Below are 20,141 nucleotides of genomic sequence, written 5' to 3'. Positions count from 1 at the left end.
TCCTAAAGCTATAAAATGGATTAGAAGCAATTTAAAAAAGAATTAACAAACTAGAGTAAGAGTATACTGTCAACAAACAAATGCTTCATCATAGCACTGTAATTTGGAATTTTAATTACCCCTCTGCTTCTGTAACAAAACAATGTCTGAACTGGCAGCCATTTGAATCTCTCACAGGTCATTGAGCATTCTAGTTAATTACTCTATGAATAGCCTGTTTTTCTCCCCTCTGGAAACACGTTTCTAATGGCAGTCAAGGTCTGACAAATGTGTCATCTACATAATTAGCTAGGAAGCAACACAAAACATTAAACATGCTTTGTGCCGACAACTATCAAAACATTTCATTTGTTGTCAATTATTCATTACTTTGTAGGTTCTGAAGGGGTTGTTATTATGGAAATAAGTCCAGATGCTAACAAGGTTAGAGTTTTTTATTCAAATTAGTAATCAGAGGACTAACTTTAAAAAATGTATCCCATGTACATTTATGGCAGCATTCAATCAGTACTAAATTATAAACGAATTTAGTTAACTTCAAGTTAAAATAGCCATGGCAGAGCACATACACTAATTTGTAGAGTTGCATCTCTCTTTGAAGTTTTAGGATCTAAGCTGAAGTAGCAAACTTTCAGAACCTTTGGCAAGACTAATTTGTGCTTGGTAAATAGAGTAAAGATTTTCACAGCATGAGATAATGTAAGATTGAAAAAAAAAAAAAAAAAAGAAAGAAAAAAGAAAAAACCTGGAGGTTTTTGAACCTTTTTTTTTTCTATCCTTCTGTCACACTGAGTAAAAGTCAAAATCAGCATTTCCAACTCGTCTGAACTTCAGTTTGGCTTAACAAGGAAGCCAAACCAGTTACATTCACCACTCCCTTAATGGAGCTGAAATGAGTTTATCCTAGCTTTTAAGAAGAAATAGGTGCTGGTTATTTCATTTTTCTATGATCTCATTATGATGCTGCCTATCAAGCAATGCAGCTGAAATGGTACAGTGAAAATGTTTGGAGGAGAAATAAATGGCTAGCTTAACAATAAAATTAACTTCCTTTCTAGCCAAGTTTCTTTCTGTTGAAGTGTTATAATACAGATATGCAGCAAAGAATATCTTCTCATAAGCCATATATAAGAAAAATTAGGAAAAAACAAAAACAAAAACAAAAACAAACAAACAAACAAACAAAAAGGCTTCATTCTGAGCCTTACTCTGATATGCAGCTGAAAAAATGCCTGCAGACAAAACAGGATCCTGAAAAACGTTTGGGAGACAACTTGCATTCCTCCAATGAGGAAACTTGTTTATAGAAGGTAAATTGAACTGTAGAACATCCTAATGTATATTCTGCTTTCAGTCCCTAAAACATGGTTTCAAACATGAGGCCTGCCCCTCAAGTGGGGAAAAGCAGACAGAAATGGATGGAAAACAAGAGCCAAGGGCTGAGTGAGTGGGTCTGCAGGCACAACTAGATATTGAGTTTGAAAGTACAAAACCAGTGTGAATAAAGTAAGGGGACATATGACATCTCATTTCTCACTCTCCTGCACTAGAAAGGAGATCAACTAATGTTACCCAACAGATTTTTTTTTCCATTTGTGTTTTCTCGTTGCTTTTTTTTTTTTTTTTTTTTCCCCCTCATATCTATTTCTTTCCTACCTGCCCTGAATTATTTGGGGGAACAAAGTGCTCATCTGCTCATCACTGCAAGCTTGCATTTATTAACAACTACCACGCTAGTCATGGGAAGCTCATATACTTTTCTATTTCAGTCCCAGTGCTATTATATGATTTGTGTAACACCTTGAAGGGAACACAGCTCTTTCCTTACAGTGATAAAAGTAGATGCATAAATAATGGACTAGTGCATGATGATAAAATCTGGGGAGAATAAAGCCTGGGCAGTCACTGTTAGAACACAATAAAGAGAATATTTGTCACCTTCTACCTCCAATGTACACAACTTTGAAAGCAGGAAGTTTTCTGCTTCTGGAAATATTTTGTCAAGATTTGTGTGTTGTTTTTTTTTGTTTGTCTGTTTTTTTCCTCCAGGAAAAAGAGTAAACTGGGAAAAAATGAATCCTCAGAAACTTTCCCTAAATAGACTATACTATAAAAGAAGCTGTGATGATCTCTCAGAGATTGAAATAATCCATTTCAGCTAAAACTACCCATAGCAATGAAACTGAAAATACTCTAAAAGAGGGCTGGAGTCTGTCTTGTAATTAACATTAAACAGATAACATATTTATGAGGAAGTCAAAATATTTTGGAAGCCGATAATCCTGTAAGCCTTAACATGGTATAAAAACAACAAATAAATGCAAAGTGTTACTGTTACACATGCCTGCCTGATCAATGGTTTTCACATATTGATCTATAAATGGAGTTGACAGTCTGTGTTGGCTGCACATTTTCCAAGCAGCTCTATTTTTGTACAAAACCAATACGGGCAATTACCTTTGTTTGAGATGCCAAGTCTTATCAATTCAATGTGATTTAGTGTCATTTTAATTAAATATCAGGATCTACTTCAGGACAATCTATACCAACAAAGCCTCAAACTTGACTATAAGCTTGATTTGAAGTAAACATGTACGAGCCCTACAATTTCAAAATATGGCTCAAAAACTCTGCTAAACAGAAGGCTTATATTTTTAGCAATTTTATTTCTGTCTTTTTTGGCTAGCCATAACTTTGGCAAGTGTTCTATGATCACAGGAGTAAGAAACAAAAGAAGATTGCTTCCTGTTCCTCTGATAATGTATTAGAGAGATAAATAAACCTACCAGTCTGTTTAACCTAATAAGAAAAAGCTCTAATACATTAACATTTTGGAATGTCTAAATAGGCTCTAATTCTTAATATAGACACCAATAAAAAAAGACATTTCATTGTTTGAAGTTGTTCTGAATGAAACAAAATGCACTTCCCTGGGGTTTAAGAGATGAAAATAGCAAATATTCATTTACATTGCTGGTTCAGACACTAACATTAAGCACAGAAAGAGCCCTTGCTTACCACAGTGTGTGTCCAGCTTCATGATTTGTGCTCTTTAAACTCTACATTAATATCAATTTCAACCTTTGCACAATGCTCAAGCATTTCCATAGCAAATAAATAATGAAAACCCCCACGAATCTACATTTCGCTTTTGCATCAGTTAGCTTCTGCATCCCCTATTTGCATCTTTACTACTACAAAATGCACAAGTGCATATGGCCCTACTGATGTATGATGCATATCCCTCTTTGTCACACTGCAGAAAATAATCTGTCCACCTTCAGAAGTATAGCCCCAGGTGTGCTTACAAGCATCACAGCAAATGCTTTAGAATACAACAAATCCCTTAGAGAAAATTATGTATTTTCTTCTCTATAAATCACCAGCGATCTTTCTAGATTTGTGCCTGTTTTTTTGCCCTTTATGTCCAGAGTGTTAATTTTATTTATTTTTTTAAAGTATGTTTTATAAATACATAGTTCTGTTGATTGTTCAAAATGTGCCAAATGCTGATTGCCTTAATCCGCTGGAGTCAGGTTTTGCATAAGTTGAGTAAAGAGGATTTGACCCATTTATTTATAGAATATATAGTATAATGCACATGCCTAATATGGGTGGAGAAAGGGTAATATAGAGTCCCTTATTCAGCTATTTCTAGTTTTAAAAATGAAAAATCTCTCTGAAGATCGGACAAAAATATTCAGTCAATGTAAAATAGAAAATAAGCATGACCAGTTGATACCTTATGGACTACAATGATCTAAATAGAGGTGGATTCTTCAAAATTGAAAATTTATCTTTTTTTTTTTTTTTTTTTTTTTTTTTCCTTCTAGCACAAAATAACTGGCTTTGCTTAGCATACTGCTAATGTGTATTTTTCAGTAGGGGTCTGTGTGCCTTTAAATGCAAAAGTAAAGTTTATAAGCATACTGAAAAAGTATGCAATGAATTTACACAATCACTAAATGTATATATATTTGTGTGAGTGTGTGTACTTATCAGCTGAACCTTGTTCTCTCTAGACCCTTGGATAGCCAGAGACTACTCCCACTAATACTTTCCCCCAAATTCTTCAAAAGGCGCGTGCACAGATTCAGACCTGTCAGTATGCAGTTTATACATGCAATTGATATTTCAGTGGTCTTTTAACTCAAATTACATTGCATTTTAAGCACGTATTGGAAAACATTTGGATCATTAGGAATTTTGCTTTTAGTTTGGGTGTTAGCAAACAACTTTAAGAAGCTTATTTAAGTAAATACGCCAGAACACTTTCAGTCTGTCAATATCTAGTCAGAAAATTCTGCATGGTAAAAAGAGATGAAAAGAATTGAAATAGAAAGGGAATTAGTAGCATGGCAAGCTTTCAGTCTATTATATCAGAGCCAAGTTTGCTTGGTAAAATGACATATACTCAGTAAAACTCCGCTTTTATATAATTAGCTACTAAACAAATGTAACACAAAGCAACTTTTCAGCTCTCAGCCAGTAAACATATATTGTACCTGCTATGGCTATTGGGATGCAGCAGGGAATATTTATGTCTAATTTAACTTTTTTAGAGCCCTTGCTCTGTAACAGTCCAGCATACTATCCCCCAAACTAAAGTTATGTAACAAGGTAATATCAACAATGAGAAACTGCATGATAAAATCCTGCCCAAAAGTGAAAAATGCTAATTTTGTCTCATTTAGCAGCTGGATACAGAAATGCTCATTAGTTTTAAGAGGGTTAATCCTTTTAACTTTTGCATATTGATATGCCAATTATGCCTAATTGTACAAGAGGCATCAGTCAAGGTAATAGTGCATAAACACATGAAAGTTATTAAGTACATCCCAACATGTAATAAAGTAGGTGTTAATTGGTAGCTGAGTTCTGCAGGCTATTGAGGTGGATAATTCATTGAGAGATGGATCACTTGTAATTTCTCTACATAATTCCTTTTGCAGTCTCATGCTGTGATGTTTTCATGCTTGTCAAAAACAACTGCAGCCTAGTGCCTTTTGTTAAACACAGCCAATAAAATATGTTAGGCATCATTAAATATACTTAACTTTTAAACTTTTTCAAAGGTACAGTTCTTCCTGATAATACATTATAGTATTCCCAGTAAATTACAATAAGCATCGTTTCAGGTCTGTAATGGTGGAACATTTCACTTTAGATAAAAAGGAAAAAATGTACAATGCATTGTAGGAAATTGTAGAAAATGTTCAAATTGGTAGGAAATGAGTATCTTATCAGATGCAACAACCTAAAGAGATTTTTCTCTCCAGAAATATATGTTATGTCCTTGAAATAAGTTAAGCTATAGTAGATAAACTAATGATTAAAATGTTACATTTTTAACCTAGTTTGAATTTTGAGTTTGAGCCTAGCATAAAAAGGGCAGAAAATACAGCTGCTATAGTAGGCTTTCTCCATTTAATAACTTTGTTAGAAAGCTGAATATTTCATAGGAATCCATTATATCAACAAACAAAAAATCAATAGCTTGCATGGTTGTGAAAAATGACTGAGACTTGGGACTCTGTCCCCAGCCAACAGAGTTTTCTCCCTCATTTGCATTCTCTGAGAACAAAATGGATCTGGAGTCCAAAAAGTGGCTAACATTGCATAAATAATTTTGTAACATCATATGGCCTCAGCTGCAAGTTGCCACCATTATGGAAGAAAATTAACCAGGGGAGACTCATACCAATCAGTTTGTTTAGTAGCTCAGGAGGAGTACAGGGGCAGGGACACAACTGGCAATAGAGTTCATCACTAACTATTTAATTTAAAAAAAAATGGTAATGGATAAAAAATGAGTCGACTCTTTCAACTCTGTCAACTATTAAAATATTAAGATAACTTCAGTGTCTGATTTTTGCAATTCATTCATTCTTATAGAAATACTCTTTTCTTGTTACTGACAAAGTTGTCCGTATTCACAGAGTTGTAATTTCAGTTTCTTTTTCTTTTGTCTGGTTTCAGTGTTTGTCTTTTTAGATGCCATGGCATAATGTAAGTATTATTCTCAACAGCAACTGTATTTAAATACTGTAACACTTGAGAGTTGAAATGCTATGATCCTGGACATGAAAGTCTAATTCTGTCTTTTGGCAAAGGAAACTTGTTATTCCAATGCCTAGCTGTACTCTTAAAAATGTATTAGTGTCATTAAATGCCTCCTTGCAAAGGCTTATTAAAAGTGTGGTTAAGATACCAGCTCCTACCTTCTGTAGGTTTTAAAAAATTGGTAAGACTTGTGAAATACTTTACTTACAGGCTCAGCAACTTTCACATTCTCAGACAGAATCATAGATTTGCTCTGGCTCAGTCTGTCGTGGTGACTGTTGGCATTTTTGATCCTCATTTGAACAGCTCCCGTACTGTGGGAAGGACTTGGCTTTTCAGAAGCCGTATCTGAAGTTGTAGACCTTTCCATGGCTACAGGATTGACCTGAAGAACATAAAAGAAGAGTATTAATCTAAGGACCCTTCATTAAAAAAAAGTATCTGTGCAGTTTATATGTCATTGTAATCTGGAGAGTTGAACAATCTTGCCAGTAAGTTCTTGATCATCTTTGAACACCAGGATAACTATGAGCTGTGTCAGTCGGTAGTTTTATTATTGTCCTTATCACTCACCCATCCAACTGTCTTGGAAGAGTTAGTTTATGTAAAAGATTATCCTTATCTCAAAAGCCATTCTCCTCTATGGTGTAATCTCCCTGCAAGCCTCTGTCATGTCCAGCTGGCAGCCACTACACTTTGTCTTTGGCCCTGCTCACACCACACATTTTAAATCTTTCAAAGGAAAATGACATGCTTTAAAGCCATTTAACATATCTTACCTCCACAGTTCAATACATGCATGTTACAAGTGCATTAAAGGACCACACTATCACCCTGCTATCATCCTAGAGTCAAACCCAGATCTAAAAAAAAAAAAACAACAACAACACCAAAAAAAAAAACAAACAAACAACAATTTTACTAACAGCATGGATGAGATTTCTGTTTCTGTGATCATAAAATTGGAAATGAAGAAATAACTGAACACATAAGCTGTCATGCCCTTGCAGGGACCAGAGGGAACTGTACAGAATGATCACCTTCTCTGTGCTGCTCTTCAATCTCCTGTCTCAGCATTTTTGCAACCCAATAAAGTGTGCTTTAGCTATTCAAATCCCCCTCAAAAAAATTTCCATTGACAAGAGTTGCCTTATATTTCCTTTACAAAACATCGGTACAGAGTTTAATCCTCACTCTATTTTCCTCCCCTAATTCACCCTGTTACTACTATATGCATAATGGGGGTGAAGTAATACAGTAGAAGGTCACAAAACACCTTGCTATTTATATTTCTAAGTAAAAGTAACAGATAATAGTAAGGACTAGATATTGCATAAGCTGGAAATGCTAGTTTCCCTACTATGGATCCAGGGAAAGGGAAATCTATTTAAGTGCAATTATAGTATAAACAGTTGAAAATCAGGATTTTACTAATACATTGGAAAAACTTTTTTCAAGCAAAATCTCCCTATACTCTGAGGAAAAAAATCCCTGATATCAAGAAAGTCTATCTCTATGAAGACTTCAGAGCAAAGGAAGATATGATACAGGTGGGAGAGGGACACCAGGAGTGCTACTGCATGTCTCTGGGCACGACCACAGGGCATTGTGGTGGTAGGAGAACACAGCTTTCATAGCATTACCCTCTCCTGGCCCTGATAAATCAATTCCTTCCAGGAAACATCCTTCAGATATAGATATGGAAGACAATAATGACAGGTCACAGAATCAAAGAATGGCTGAGGTTGGAAGGAACTTATGGAGTTCATATTGTCCAACTCCAGGTATGCCCAGGAGCATGTCCAAGATGGCTTTTGAGTATCTCCAATGGACTTAAACTCATACAAGTTGAGGGTATGGAAATATGAGGAAATACAGCACTCTTGAAGAGAGAAACAAGATAGTACTTCAATATTAATCATTACTCACCCAATGTATTGTGCTATAGTAGTAACACTAACTTTGATGCAAAGAGCTATAGCTGATGCTCTTTGGCCATTTCCTGCATTGAATTAATTGCTCGAGAATCCCTACAGAAGTAGAACTACTGAAAGAGAGGAGAAAAATATAGCTAAGGAGTTACCTGCCACTCAGGAGTATTCAGTTCTATTTCTGCTGCAGAGCTGATACATGATACTGGGGCAAAGCCTTTATGTGGACCTTTGGGTAGTGGCACGGGGTGTTCTTCCTCTCTGAGACACTTCTCAGCACCCTTCAGAGCAGTCACCACTTAAAGCCATGTCACGGAGATGCTCTGCCATTTTGGCAGTAAGATCTGCAGCAGTGCTAGGCAGGAAATGATTTTTCCTTCCTTCTAAACTTGGAGAGTCAAACCATTTTGTATTTCATGTTGGTATCAAACCAAAATCACTTCTCAACAGATTTTCAGTAGGCTCCAGGCTGGAGAGCTGATCAGACTCGAGAGACGAGAGCAACACTGGCTTTGTCACTGATCCAATGTTTGGCTGGAGCACATCTCTCAGACTTTATTCTGAAATCTCCCACCTGTAAAACTCTGACATATCTCTTCTTGGGAGCATTATGAGTTGTAATTAGGTATTCTCTGTCTGGGGTTGACAGTACATGATGTGCTATAAAAAAGTTTAATACTGTGACAAACTCATGCCCTGGATCTCAAGTAGGAGCACAGTCAGTAAACTGCAAGTCTGCAAAGACTTCTGAAATTTTTGATTTTAATCTTATTGAACCTCAGTACATTTTCCCTGAAACTGGGACTAATTCATATACATCAGAGAATTACAATGGGACTTTCTGCAGCACTTAGTTTACAGGAAACAACATAACAAAACAAACCCTCAGCATTTCCTTTGTCAGATTGTGTTTGTCTTCGTCTAGAGTGTGGTGAGATCATGCAGATCTTAAAGACACAAGTTACAAAAGCTTCTCCCTTAGGATTTCCAGGTAGAAATCCTTTGATGCCCAGACTCCTGACAGCGTTATCGGCTCTGCATGCCAGTAGATGGCACCCTCAATATGAGCTCCACAAACGCAAAGGCGTTGCATTTGCTCCTGCAAGAATTTGGTAGTGATTACAAGCCACTATTTTTTTTTTTTTAAAAAAAAAAAAAAAAAAAAAAAACCTCTAAAAAATAACAGAGAGGAAGACAGTCGGAAAACTGATAAAATTTTAACAGAAAGCAGAGCAAGGATCCTATCTGACACTTTTACGATCTGGTGCTTCCAAACTGTTATTAGCAGCATCAGGGCCAAGTTCAGGCCGGTTCTGCAGGGGAATTTGTTTCACTTACTTTGGAAGGCAGAGCTGCCAAGCCCTGTGCAACTGCTTGTGAGACACTCCACGTTCATTATATAATTAGCTAATTTGCCTTTTGGCAAATAGTTAGCATCTGGATATAAATTTTAGTTTTGAAACCTCCTACGGTTGATTTGTTGGATAAAGGCATTAAACTAAGACAGACTTTTTTTTTTTTTTTTTTTTTTTTTTCCCCTTCATTTTGTTTATATTGGTTTCTGGAGCAAAAGGGCAGCATAATTTTATGGCATTCACTTAAGGGAAAAGGGACAGGGGAACATACTGAAAACCCCTCTTGGATGTATGTCTTTTGGGACACTGTGGAACAGAAGCAGCACAGACAAGGGGGGGGGGGAAAAGTCAGGTAAACGTACAGGTGCAAGAAAAGGCACTAACATGAGGCTGGATGGACGATACAGGAGGGGAAAACTGAATCTGAGAGTGGCAAAAAAAAATCGCGTCAGATGTGAGAAAGGAGAACTTTAATTTCTCAAGAGTGTGTAGATCAGATTACTTAGAAACAAGGAGCACTGCAGAGCTGAAAGGACAAAATCATGTTTCTGGCTGGGAGAGCAAAACCAATTCAGTCTTACACAAAGCACCACTTTTGGAGATTGCCTCAGGAGTTCAACAGCCCTCAGTGGGGGAAGAAAGGGATTGTACTGTCAATGAAATTAGCAGCCTCAGTAGGTCAGCACTTGCAGTTGCTTTTCCCATGAATCGGTCCTCTTGTTTGGGGTGCTTGGAAGTAAATAGAACAGCATCCCCGTGGTGAATTAGGCTAAACTGAAGCCAGAGCTCAGATAACAACTAAAGGTGTCAAATGCCATGTGACATTTTACATATCTGGAAGATGAGTGGATAAGATCCTAAAACCCCAACTTCTAAATGTGCAGCTGACTTTCAAACATGGTGTGGAAGCAATGAGTATTGCAGAGGTGAAAAACTGAAAGGTTACTCTGCATGCAAATCTGTGCACACTGTAAAGACATCCCATTTCCGAGAATCAGGCTTGGGTTGAAAGAGTAACACAGCAAATTGCAGAGATCACATCTCAGGCTTCCTCACAAAATGCTGGGTCTTGGCAAAACCATTTAAAACAAAAAAAAAAAAAAAAAAAAAAAAAAAAAAAACACATAACATTTCTTTTAAAAGCAGTGTTTTCACAAAATCCTGTTTGATAACAGCCAAAATATTTCAATTATTTTAAATTTTCTTTTGATTGGGAAAAAATGTTTTGTCTCTATTATCTATATAATCACCATTTCTGAGATGATAAAGGAAACAAAATAACATCATTTCCAATGCAAAAAAAAAAAAAAAAAAAAAAAAAAAAAAAAGTCCTTAATATTTCTATTTTGTAGCTTTTTGCAAAAAATGTAGAAATTGAATGGTTTGTCTCATTGCCATTTTTGTCATTAGTAACCTATATATAGTTTCTGTCTCACAATGATGACGAGTAAGTATTCCCTTCCTACAGCATCTCATGGAGCTAGAGGAAGTTTCATGTTGCTAGTATCATGTTTTTAACATGCTGGCATGTTGCTGTGTCCACAAATGGAGCATATAGTGAGCAGACTGACTAGTGTTACCCAAGAACTTTATTTAATGCATTTTGGTACAGTATTGGTAAAATTAGTACACAGTTGCTTTTTCTGCAATGCAGAGCTAGTTTTCAAGAAACAAGAGGGTAGCAGTATTTCTAAATTTTGACTTGAGCTATGCCTACATTTCCTATGGCTATGTATAATGAAAGACAGTGTGCAAATGTTAATTCATTAGCATCTTGCACCAAGTACTTCTAACAAATACTATTGTCCAAGAAATGAAAAAATATATATATTCATGATTAATTGAATTTGTTACATTTGTTTTTTAACATTAAGAGATAAAAAAGGTTGTATGTAATTTTCTATATTCATCAAAATCAACTTTTAAATTCTTCCAACATCGCTCATTATATTTACACGACCATCAAGTCAGAAGCATAATGAACATGAAAGGGTTCAACATAACGTGAAAACACTGCAAAATTAAAATTCATGTGGTTGCATCCACTAATTCCATTCTTCTGCTGAAGAGCAACATTATACATGAAGAGCATCCATCAAAACCTATCACAATAATGTTACAGAAAAATAAAAATCAGCACTGGGTTCACCATTACACTAAAACCTATAAGTCTGAAAACAAAACAAAAGAAAAAAAAATACATAAAAATGGAAGAGGAAGTAAGCGTTAACAAATGCAAAAACAAGCTCATGCCACATACAGTGAGTCAGAGCATTCTTGCAAAGGAGAAAACATATTGCTGTGTCTGTGAAAGAACTGTTTAAAATCAACACACCTACGTAAATATTTCTGCTGTTGGATTTTGCTCTTAGCCTTCTCCACTTCTCCACGCTGTTCATTATCTCTGCTGAAGTACAGCTCAGGGGCAGAAAGTGCTTAACACAAAACTGATGGAAATTAAGGGGGACAGATGAAACAACTACAGGTAAAGAGAGGGGACAACAAGTAAACCGTCATGTAGCTTTTTACATTATTCTTATTCCCGCTGTGCTCTGTCTTTATTTTATTTTATTTTTTTTCCAGTGCTGCTCTCACAGTTAACGTGTCACACATCTGCACCCAGGGCACAAACAGCAGAGGCTGCTGAGAAATACCGTGTCCTGGGCTGGCGCCCAGAATAGTCCTGAAGCCAGCTTATCTGAGGACTAGAAAATTAGAAAAATCCATTGTAGTGAAAATGCAAAGCAGATGTAACGTTCCTATGCCTTTTCCATTTCAGAAAGATGTCATCCAGCCTGGAATAATTTGTACTTAGGAAGTAGCATTAATTTCAACCATCAGTCACATCTCCAGTCAGAGAAAGAGATCAGGAATGACACTGCTTCACCACTGCCTGGGCTTTATTTTGATTTAGTCCTTCATATCAGATAAAGCAGAATTTCCTGCAGAATTCAATCTGCAATAAAATGTTAAATGTCCCAAACTCTGCAGTGCAGTTTCACTTATTTAAACTTGCAACGTCATCAACAAACTTTGGTGAGTTTGTTAATATGCCCTACTTCCTACAAAAGCCATGCCCATTAGCATTAATTATCATTATCCCTTTTATAGCAATATTTATTATATGGTCTTTTAATTTTTTACCTCTTGTAGCCATGTTAGACTTTCATGGATGTCTCAGAACAGACTACTCACTGAGCAAGGATTGCAGAGGTCATCTCACCTCATGTTTCTAAAAGCTGGTTTTGTAGTCATTCTAGTTCACCACTGAAGGACTTTCTACAAATAAAATCAAAAATGGCCCACAGTTCTTCAGACAGCTAAAATTTACATGTACATGATTCTTGTCTGTCAAAGAGAAGAGTAGAAAACCCGTCCTGTTTTGTTTGTAGCAGTATCTCACTGCCCAACATTTCACAGAATCATGGAAGGGCTGAGGTTGGAAGGCACCTCTGGAGACCACCTAGTCCAACCCCCCTGCTCAAGTAGGGCCCCCTGGAGCGCATCACTCCAGGTTGTACCCAGATGTTTTTTGAATATCTCCAGGGAAGGAGGCTCCATAACCCCTCTGGGCAAGCATTCCCTCTTCCAGTGCTCAGTTACACCATAATTTGTCTGCTACCATGTGGGGAATACGCAATTCAGAACATTAATCACAATTTATGTATGCTCTGAGGTATATAAACCAGTCTCTATGAAGGATGCACCTAAAGACAAGGATCTGGGCATAACTTGGCCAAAATCATAGCAGACTTCCTAGGCAGTAGTGCAATTCAAGAAAAGCATTTTCAAGCATTGTTCTTAAATAACGCTTACGATAAAGAATCTTTTACCAATGAGATTTTAACTTGATCCTTGATATGATGACCATGTCAACCTTATTTAGTCTCATACTAAGAGGGTGTTATTTCTAACAATAACACTTGGTTAACTACTACATAAATCTTGTGACTGTAATCTCACATATCAGTTTAATATCTAATAGGAACAAACTGTGTTATCATCTAAAATCATTTAATTCAAGTTTGTACATGGACTACATGATTTGGATCTCTGGTTCATGGTGAGCCTACTGAAGCTAATGGGCTCACAGCAATGCAAAAGTAGCACTAAGCACACCCAAGGAGGAAAGCCAAACCAATTATTGCATTATGGAGCCAGGTGGGGAAATATGCTTTATAATGGACTGTAAGGGGGAAGTATAGAGACTTTCACCACTGTACAGCAGTAATGTTACTTAATCTGGGGTACAAGAACATGCTATGTGTTTATGCTGATGACTGAGTTTCTAAGAAATAAAATGCTAAAACGCAATTGCTTCATTTCTCATGGCTGATAGCTACTCACATCTTAGGTATACGTGATTCTCCACTTACAGTGTGTCAGACCCACAGGGGTGCGGAGCCTATGCTGCACAATAACCTACAGTTACAGTTGGATGCTTCAGTGATTTCCTGCCTATTGACCGCAGCACTAAAAATATGAGGAGTGGCTTAGTGCTATGAAGCTTGACTGTAGTTTATTCTATTTTTTTCCACTAGTAATAACACTGTACACAATAATAAAATAAAAGGATAAAATAATAATGGAAGGCTTATACTGAGTCCCACTTTCTGGCAAATGGCAGCAAAATATCCTAACCAAATATACAGTTTCAGTGGAAATACTAATCTTTGCAAACTGTTGCTCAATTCCTCTTAAGGATAGGACAAAGAGAGATGTGAAGACAGAAAGTATGAACAGATGTGCTAGACTGGCAATCAAACAAGAATTAAGCAGAGAGCTAAAGGTCTTCCTCTGTGTCATTCTGAAAACTTATACAAGATGATAGCCTAAAGCCTCTAAGCTTTAACTTTTTCCATGTTATACACAGGCCCTTAAAAACAGCAGGATCAGCTGACAAATAAAAATAGAGATCTGAATATGCTACTTGTACTCTATAGGCCAAAGAATTGTTATCTCTGGAAATGCTTTCCTATTTCTCAATGGCTTGAGAATTAGAAAAGAAAGAGAATGGGAGACAGTCTTCCAAAGTTACACAGTTACAATGACAAACTCTTTGCAACCATATTTAATGAATACAGATTCACCTCTAGTCCTGTAATCCTCCATGACCTGCTAACTACCAGACTGCAGAAACAAAAACTTGCTAGCAAATATCACTAAGATATTACTGGAAAAGAAACAAAAACACATGCAATGGGGTAAAAGAGCTTCTTCAAGTCAGCATGTGACTGCATATGGTCATGTCTCTTGCATCACTTGGTTTCTTAATTATATTGCATGTGAAGGTCTCAGGAAAGGTAACAGTTGTTTTGAAAGTTCATCTATCCCAGTATATCATATGGGATAGCATAATGGAGTCTATTTTCACCATTCCTGTGTCAATTTAATATCTCACTTTCAAGTAGAACTTGAAGCTAAAAGTATCCCTTGTGTGCAGTTTGGCCTGCATATGTTCTGGGAACAGTCGTCCATAGTAGAAATTCAGTTGAATATGTAAAAGAACATGCCTGGGAAAAAAAAATGCTACTTCTAGGTCTTCCTGCTGGCAAAGCATTTCATTTCTTTCTGGAGAGCATCTGATCCACGACACCTGCCTCCATTTTCCATGCTGTACAAGCTAGACAATGCTTCAAATGGTGAATACTGGTCATATGTACACGGTATTTAATATATGAATATATATTGTTTGATATGCAGCACTTCTAGTGCATCCTATGATATTGAACAGCAGAATGAGTGTAGTTCAGTCATTAGAACAATGACAGCAAGAGGTTCCCAGCATCATAAAAAAACACAACAGGTCAATTGATTTAACAGTAAATAATACATTAGAAGTACTAGGAAGGCTCAGAGGAGTACTACTTGGTTACTTCTGACCTTCCTCAGGTGAGAAAAAGATCATTTCCTCCCACTTCCATCCTTCCTGCTATAAATTTATATACTGCAAATTAGTACAGCACAGAGCCATGGCTTTCCAACCACCACGCATAAGACTGACTACCTACAAACTCACTTCACACCTGAATATGACACCTACCACACGGCAACTTTTTAGTTTAAAGTAGTCTAATTCTGAATAGATGAAAAAAAAATCCAATGTTTTCTCTAGGAAGATCACATAAGAATCACAAATTTTCTCCGGTGCTTGAAAGAAATCTGTTCCTATAGCCTAAATGTTCAGAAAAGTGTTGTTACTTTTAATGTTGCCAGATCTGAAGTGATGAGATACTATGGGAAAGGTTATTCTTGCAGTATTTACAGATACAAGCAGAAGCAGAAGTGACAGAAATTTCAAAGTAAGACTGCTTGAAATACTTCCAGCTCAATTTTGCAGAACTTCTCCCCACAGAGATTCAGATATTCATCCAAACTTTCCATGCTTACCTGAAGTCGACATGTGGTGATGGTAATTTTGGAACAGCCCAAACTCTCCAGAGAAGTGGAAGAGTTAGCACCACAAGACAAACTGAGGTATTAGAAAAAAATATTTTTAAAACGCCTGAAAGCCTGCCATGAATAGCCAAAGAAACAAACTTCCTATAAGTTCACAGCTCTGCCAACATAAATTTCACTTTCAATTTGACGGCGGCTATATAAACAAGCTATCACAAGAACAGCTTGAGCAGGACCTTACAGCACATTTGTGACCTGAGTCATGTTAACATCCATGTGTGTGGCTCCATATCGGATAGGGCTCGTTGGTCCACAGTGTGGTAAGCACCTCATGTTCACCAGGGAGTAAGACTACATGCAGTTTGTCACACTTTAAAGTATTTGGGTGCTACCAAACACTCGGAGAGTTGTAAGTTGTGCCTCAGTTTGCTGCCTGGTCCATAAGTTCCTGCAGCTGCAGCATCACCTTCACTAGACAAAAAAGTCTCCTTGAGCTCTGGTAAGCCCTCAGTGAAGCAGTGACAGTTGTTTCCAGCTCTACCCCTGTTGCTGAGGGGCATTTAAACTATCCCTCAACTTAATACTTTTAATGAACACTTGCCCTACCTTAATCCATTCTGCAGTTCCATATGCCCATCACTGCAGAAAACGAATCTGTCAGAGATACAGAGATTATTGAATAGGACAGGCTTTAAAGCTTCTCAGACTTTAAAAACAATTTTAAAAGTAAATTTAAAAAAGTAACTTCTTTCTAGCACAGCCTATCTCAGTAGAGTTTAAAACAAGAGGCCTTTCCCTTATTCGGACAGCAAGATCCCTTCCCTCCCACTCCCTGCTATCATGTTCAATCCCTCGTGCTGAGCACATGAAAGTGCCTCCTACCCTCCCTCCAGCCTTCTCCATACATATCTGCAGCAGTTTTTGTGCTGTGATCCTACAGCTGCTCCCTTACTTCTTCTCACTGCTCCCACTTCCCATCTGAGGGGGGAAAAAAAAAGCTCCAGACACTTCTAATCTGTTCCCACACTCCATCTCCACTTTCCTTTACAGAGCTCCTGGTGCTGCTCTTGCAAGAGATGGCTCTGTGAAACACAGCACAACCTGCACTTACAATTTTAGGAGAAAACTTTTAAGCTACAGCAGGAACTAGAAGGGGAAATTCTTTGCGGCTTGCATTGAGTGAGCCCCCTTTCTGCATTTTTGTGAGGCCCACAGTTTGCTTTCTTCACCAGATGCTTCTGACGTGCCCCAGAGTGGAGCAGAAGGCATCAGGCGTGCCTGCCCCACCACACTGCTCCCCTGCACCATGTGGCACATGGGGGGGTAAGACAAAGAGGTTTGTTTGATGTGATAGTATCTCATATCACAATGTATACCTACTAAGTTGTCTGCTTTCAGCAAAGGGGAAATACCAAGGGTGTCAAAATATCATTTGATTATGCAAGAAGTTTGAACATAGGCTCCATTAAATGCACCTAAAATTATTATTACAAACTTTTTTTGTTTAGTGTAGGACCAAGCATCAAAGCATTATTTCACAAAGGTGATTCAAGACAATGCCAGATACCTTGAATGCCTGCTCCCTGCAGGACGGGAGCCAGAGCCCACCTGCACCTCCAGTTGCACTCCAGATGTGCTGCACTTGGTAGGAGCAGCCAGTTTGCAGCAGTGACAGCAGGAGTGCAACTGTGCCAGATCTGGCATGCAAACCCCAACAGTCATAGTGAGAAGAGTGGCAGCCATTCACCTGCCCCCGACATCGTTAAGAGCAGAAATTAAAAAGCCATGTATTTAAATAGCAAAATTAAGTAGTGATGTAAATGGAGTTGATGGCCCTGCATTTAATTTGCATGTTCCAACTGATGGCTTTCAAAGTGCTGTTCATTTTAAAATGGGTGGGTGTTTGAAAACTACTTTTTTTTTTTTTTTGAATAATAGACTGACTTCAGTTGAAGGAGACCTTAAAGCCCATCCAGTTCCAACCCCCTGCCATGAGCAGGGGCACCTCTCACCACACCAGGTTGCCCAAAGCCCCATCCAGCCTGGCCTTGAACACTTCCAGGGATGGGGCAGCCACAGCTTCTCTGGGCAGTCTGTTTCAGGGCCTCACCACTGTCACAGTAAATAATTTTGTCCTTATATCTAATCTATATCTACCCTCATTTAGTTTAAAACCACTACCCCTTGCCCTATCACTACACTCCCTGATAAACAGTCTCTCCCCAAGTCTCCTTCCTTCCTTAGTGCATAATGTGGTGTCTGAAGGCCATTTTCCTCATGAGAGATGACTACACCTTGGCCGTAGCAGCAGTGGCTGTGAAGGATCAGGCTGGCATGTCACACTCCTCCATGCACTGAGCAAACTATCTGCACACCTGAGGTCAGGTGGAGACCCCCCAGCTCAACACCACAGCAAGGCTCTTCTCACCACCCTTTGTAGGATACCATTGGTTTGGTTCTTTTGAGGCACATTACAGCTGTGGCTTATTTTACCAAGGTAACTTGCAGAGCTCATGGAGCTCATGTTCTTTACTGGTTGAATTTGTGTGCAAAGTGAGCCCTTGCAGTCCTACATACCTGAGTTAAAATGTCTACATCGTACATCAGCTTAACTCCCTAAACAGTTGTATCTTGATGCAAGAAACAAGTCTGGTAAGAAATCTCTGCATTGAACATTTTTCATTCTGATAATTTATACATTTTTTGCTCCACATTGAAATAGATTCCCTTTCTTCACTCTCTTGCTTTCTTGAAAAGATATGATAGAAAGCTTCAAACTTTAGATGAAAAGTAAAACTAGAAAAGAAGTTTTATAATTCAAGTCTCTGAAACTCTCAGGTCTATGCAGCTATGCACTACTCAATCCAGAGCCAGTGCTAAATTCTCCAAGGGAAGTTCAAGCATGAATTGAAGGGACCAGTTTCTCTAAGCCTGTGCTGACTGGGGACACTCCTTGCCTCCTTTACCAAGGGCAATTGTTGAAGAGTAGCTAAGATATTTTTACTTAGGCTGGTTCCACTTCTTTTGATTAATGATTACTAATTGTTATTTATATTTATTTATTTATTTATTTATTTTTTCCCTCTTGATACCAGAACCAAGCATACAACATTCTGGTGATACTAGAGATCTTTCCAATTTGAGCCTCAGATCTGCTCAGCCCAAAGCAAAAAGGCATCACATGTGAGAGCAGCTTGGACAATTGGAACATACTCCTGGAAAAAGTTGATTCATCTGTAGTAAAGCCATTCACTAGAAAAGCATTTTGAAGGGGAGAACCCCGGCCTGGGAGACTTTTGTCCTTGTTTGCTGTGGATACCCACAATGTTACCATCCGACTGTCCTATGGCATGTGTTGGGGTTTGGCTCTGGCCAGCTTCACCACACGGGCTGGGGATCCCCACATGGATGCCAACGCTGAGTCCATCTCCTTCTGTAGACTGCCTGGTTCCTCCAAATCCACCATCCCAAGCAGACATACAGTCAGCCAGGCAGCAGATGCCTCCCAAGCCACAGCTCCAGAGACACCAGAAATGCCAAGAGCATCCAGAAATCCATCAGGCCATGACCAACCAACCATGAAGGTTACTGTTGGAGCCAGAACTCCAGCACTTCAACGTCTTCACAGACTTTTCGTGTCATTTCCCTCCTTGCCCACAAAGGAAGAAAGTTTAGTAACATCCTGAGCAGCAAACAAGTACAGGCTCTAAGCACTATGCCAGGTCTAGGAGGAGCTTCAGTATCTGGTTCACATAGGTACCTTGGTATCTGATTCAGCAACAAATACAGTGGTAGCTTTGCTCAGGGTGGGGCAGGAAAAGAAGAAACAAAAAGCAAACATGTAGTTAAAGCACATCTCCTCTGCTCTCAGCCTTATTTACTTCTGGTTTTTCTTCTTCCTTTTCTTCCCCTCCCCTCTTATCACACTGCAGTTGTGCTGAAAGTCTGGTGCATGTCTTGGAGATGGAATCAGAAGTTACTTAAAGTTCATTTGTTCAAGGATTGTGCCTGTTCAGTATATCAGACATAGGCTTTGGAAGAAATATTTATGAAAAACCACAGCACAAACCCACAATACCCAGCTTAACTACAAGTGAATGATTTAATACTTGTCAATCTGGAATGGCAGGAAGTGCTATATTGTGTCTTAAACCACTGTTGCCCACTAACTATGGCAATGTCAAACTTGCTTAGTTAATTTATCGAAGAAATTCTTTGGTAAGGAACCATGCACTGTCTGAATTAGTATTTTACTCTATGACTTGCACATTCCCCCAGAAGTTTAGAAGTTAATTTGGAGAATTCCAATATTTGTTAAGTAACCTTACAATACATTTCTGTTTAATTCCCAAAGTAGTTTTTTCTCATGCTGAGTAAGGTGAACGTATATACA

General features: G+C 38.1%; 1 protein-coding gene across 4 annotated transcripts in view; it reads right to left on the bottom strand.

Moving 5' to 3' along the window:
- The window catches only part of ARHGAP15 (Rho GTPase activating protein 15), a 332,136-nt gene that overhangs the window by 307,891 nt on the left and 4,104 nt on the right, over window positions 1–20,141 (bottom strand). For 2 of the 4 annotated variants that reach the window (XM_082763341.1, XM_082763342.1), the window contains exon 2: window positions 6,272–6,448. In XM_082763341.1, the coding sequence (XP_082619467.1) occupies window positions 6,272–6,433 (162 nt within the window). In that variant the 5' untranslated portion in view covers window positions 6,434–6,448. Of the gene's footprint in view, window positions 1–6,271; window positions 6,449–11,684; window positions 11,706–15,739; window positions 15,822–16,354; window positions 16,386–20,141 lie in introns of those variants that run through there. The other 2 variants (XM_082763340.1, XM_082763343.1) reach the window with 2 other exon arrangements.

This window comes from Aythya marila, assembly GCF_965140915.1.
Source record: "Aythya marila genome assembly, chromosome: 6".
NCBI lineage: Eukaryota > Metazoa > Chordata > Aves > Anseriformes > Anatidae > Aythya > Aythya marila.
Note: the sequence above shows the minus strand (reverse complement) of the source record. Positions and strands in the feature narration are given on the sequence as shown.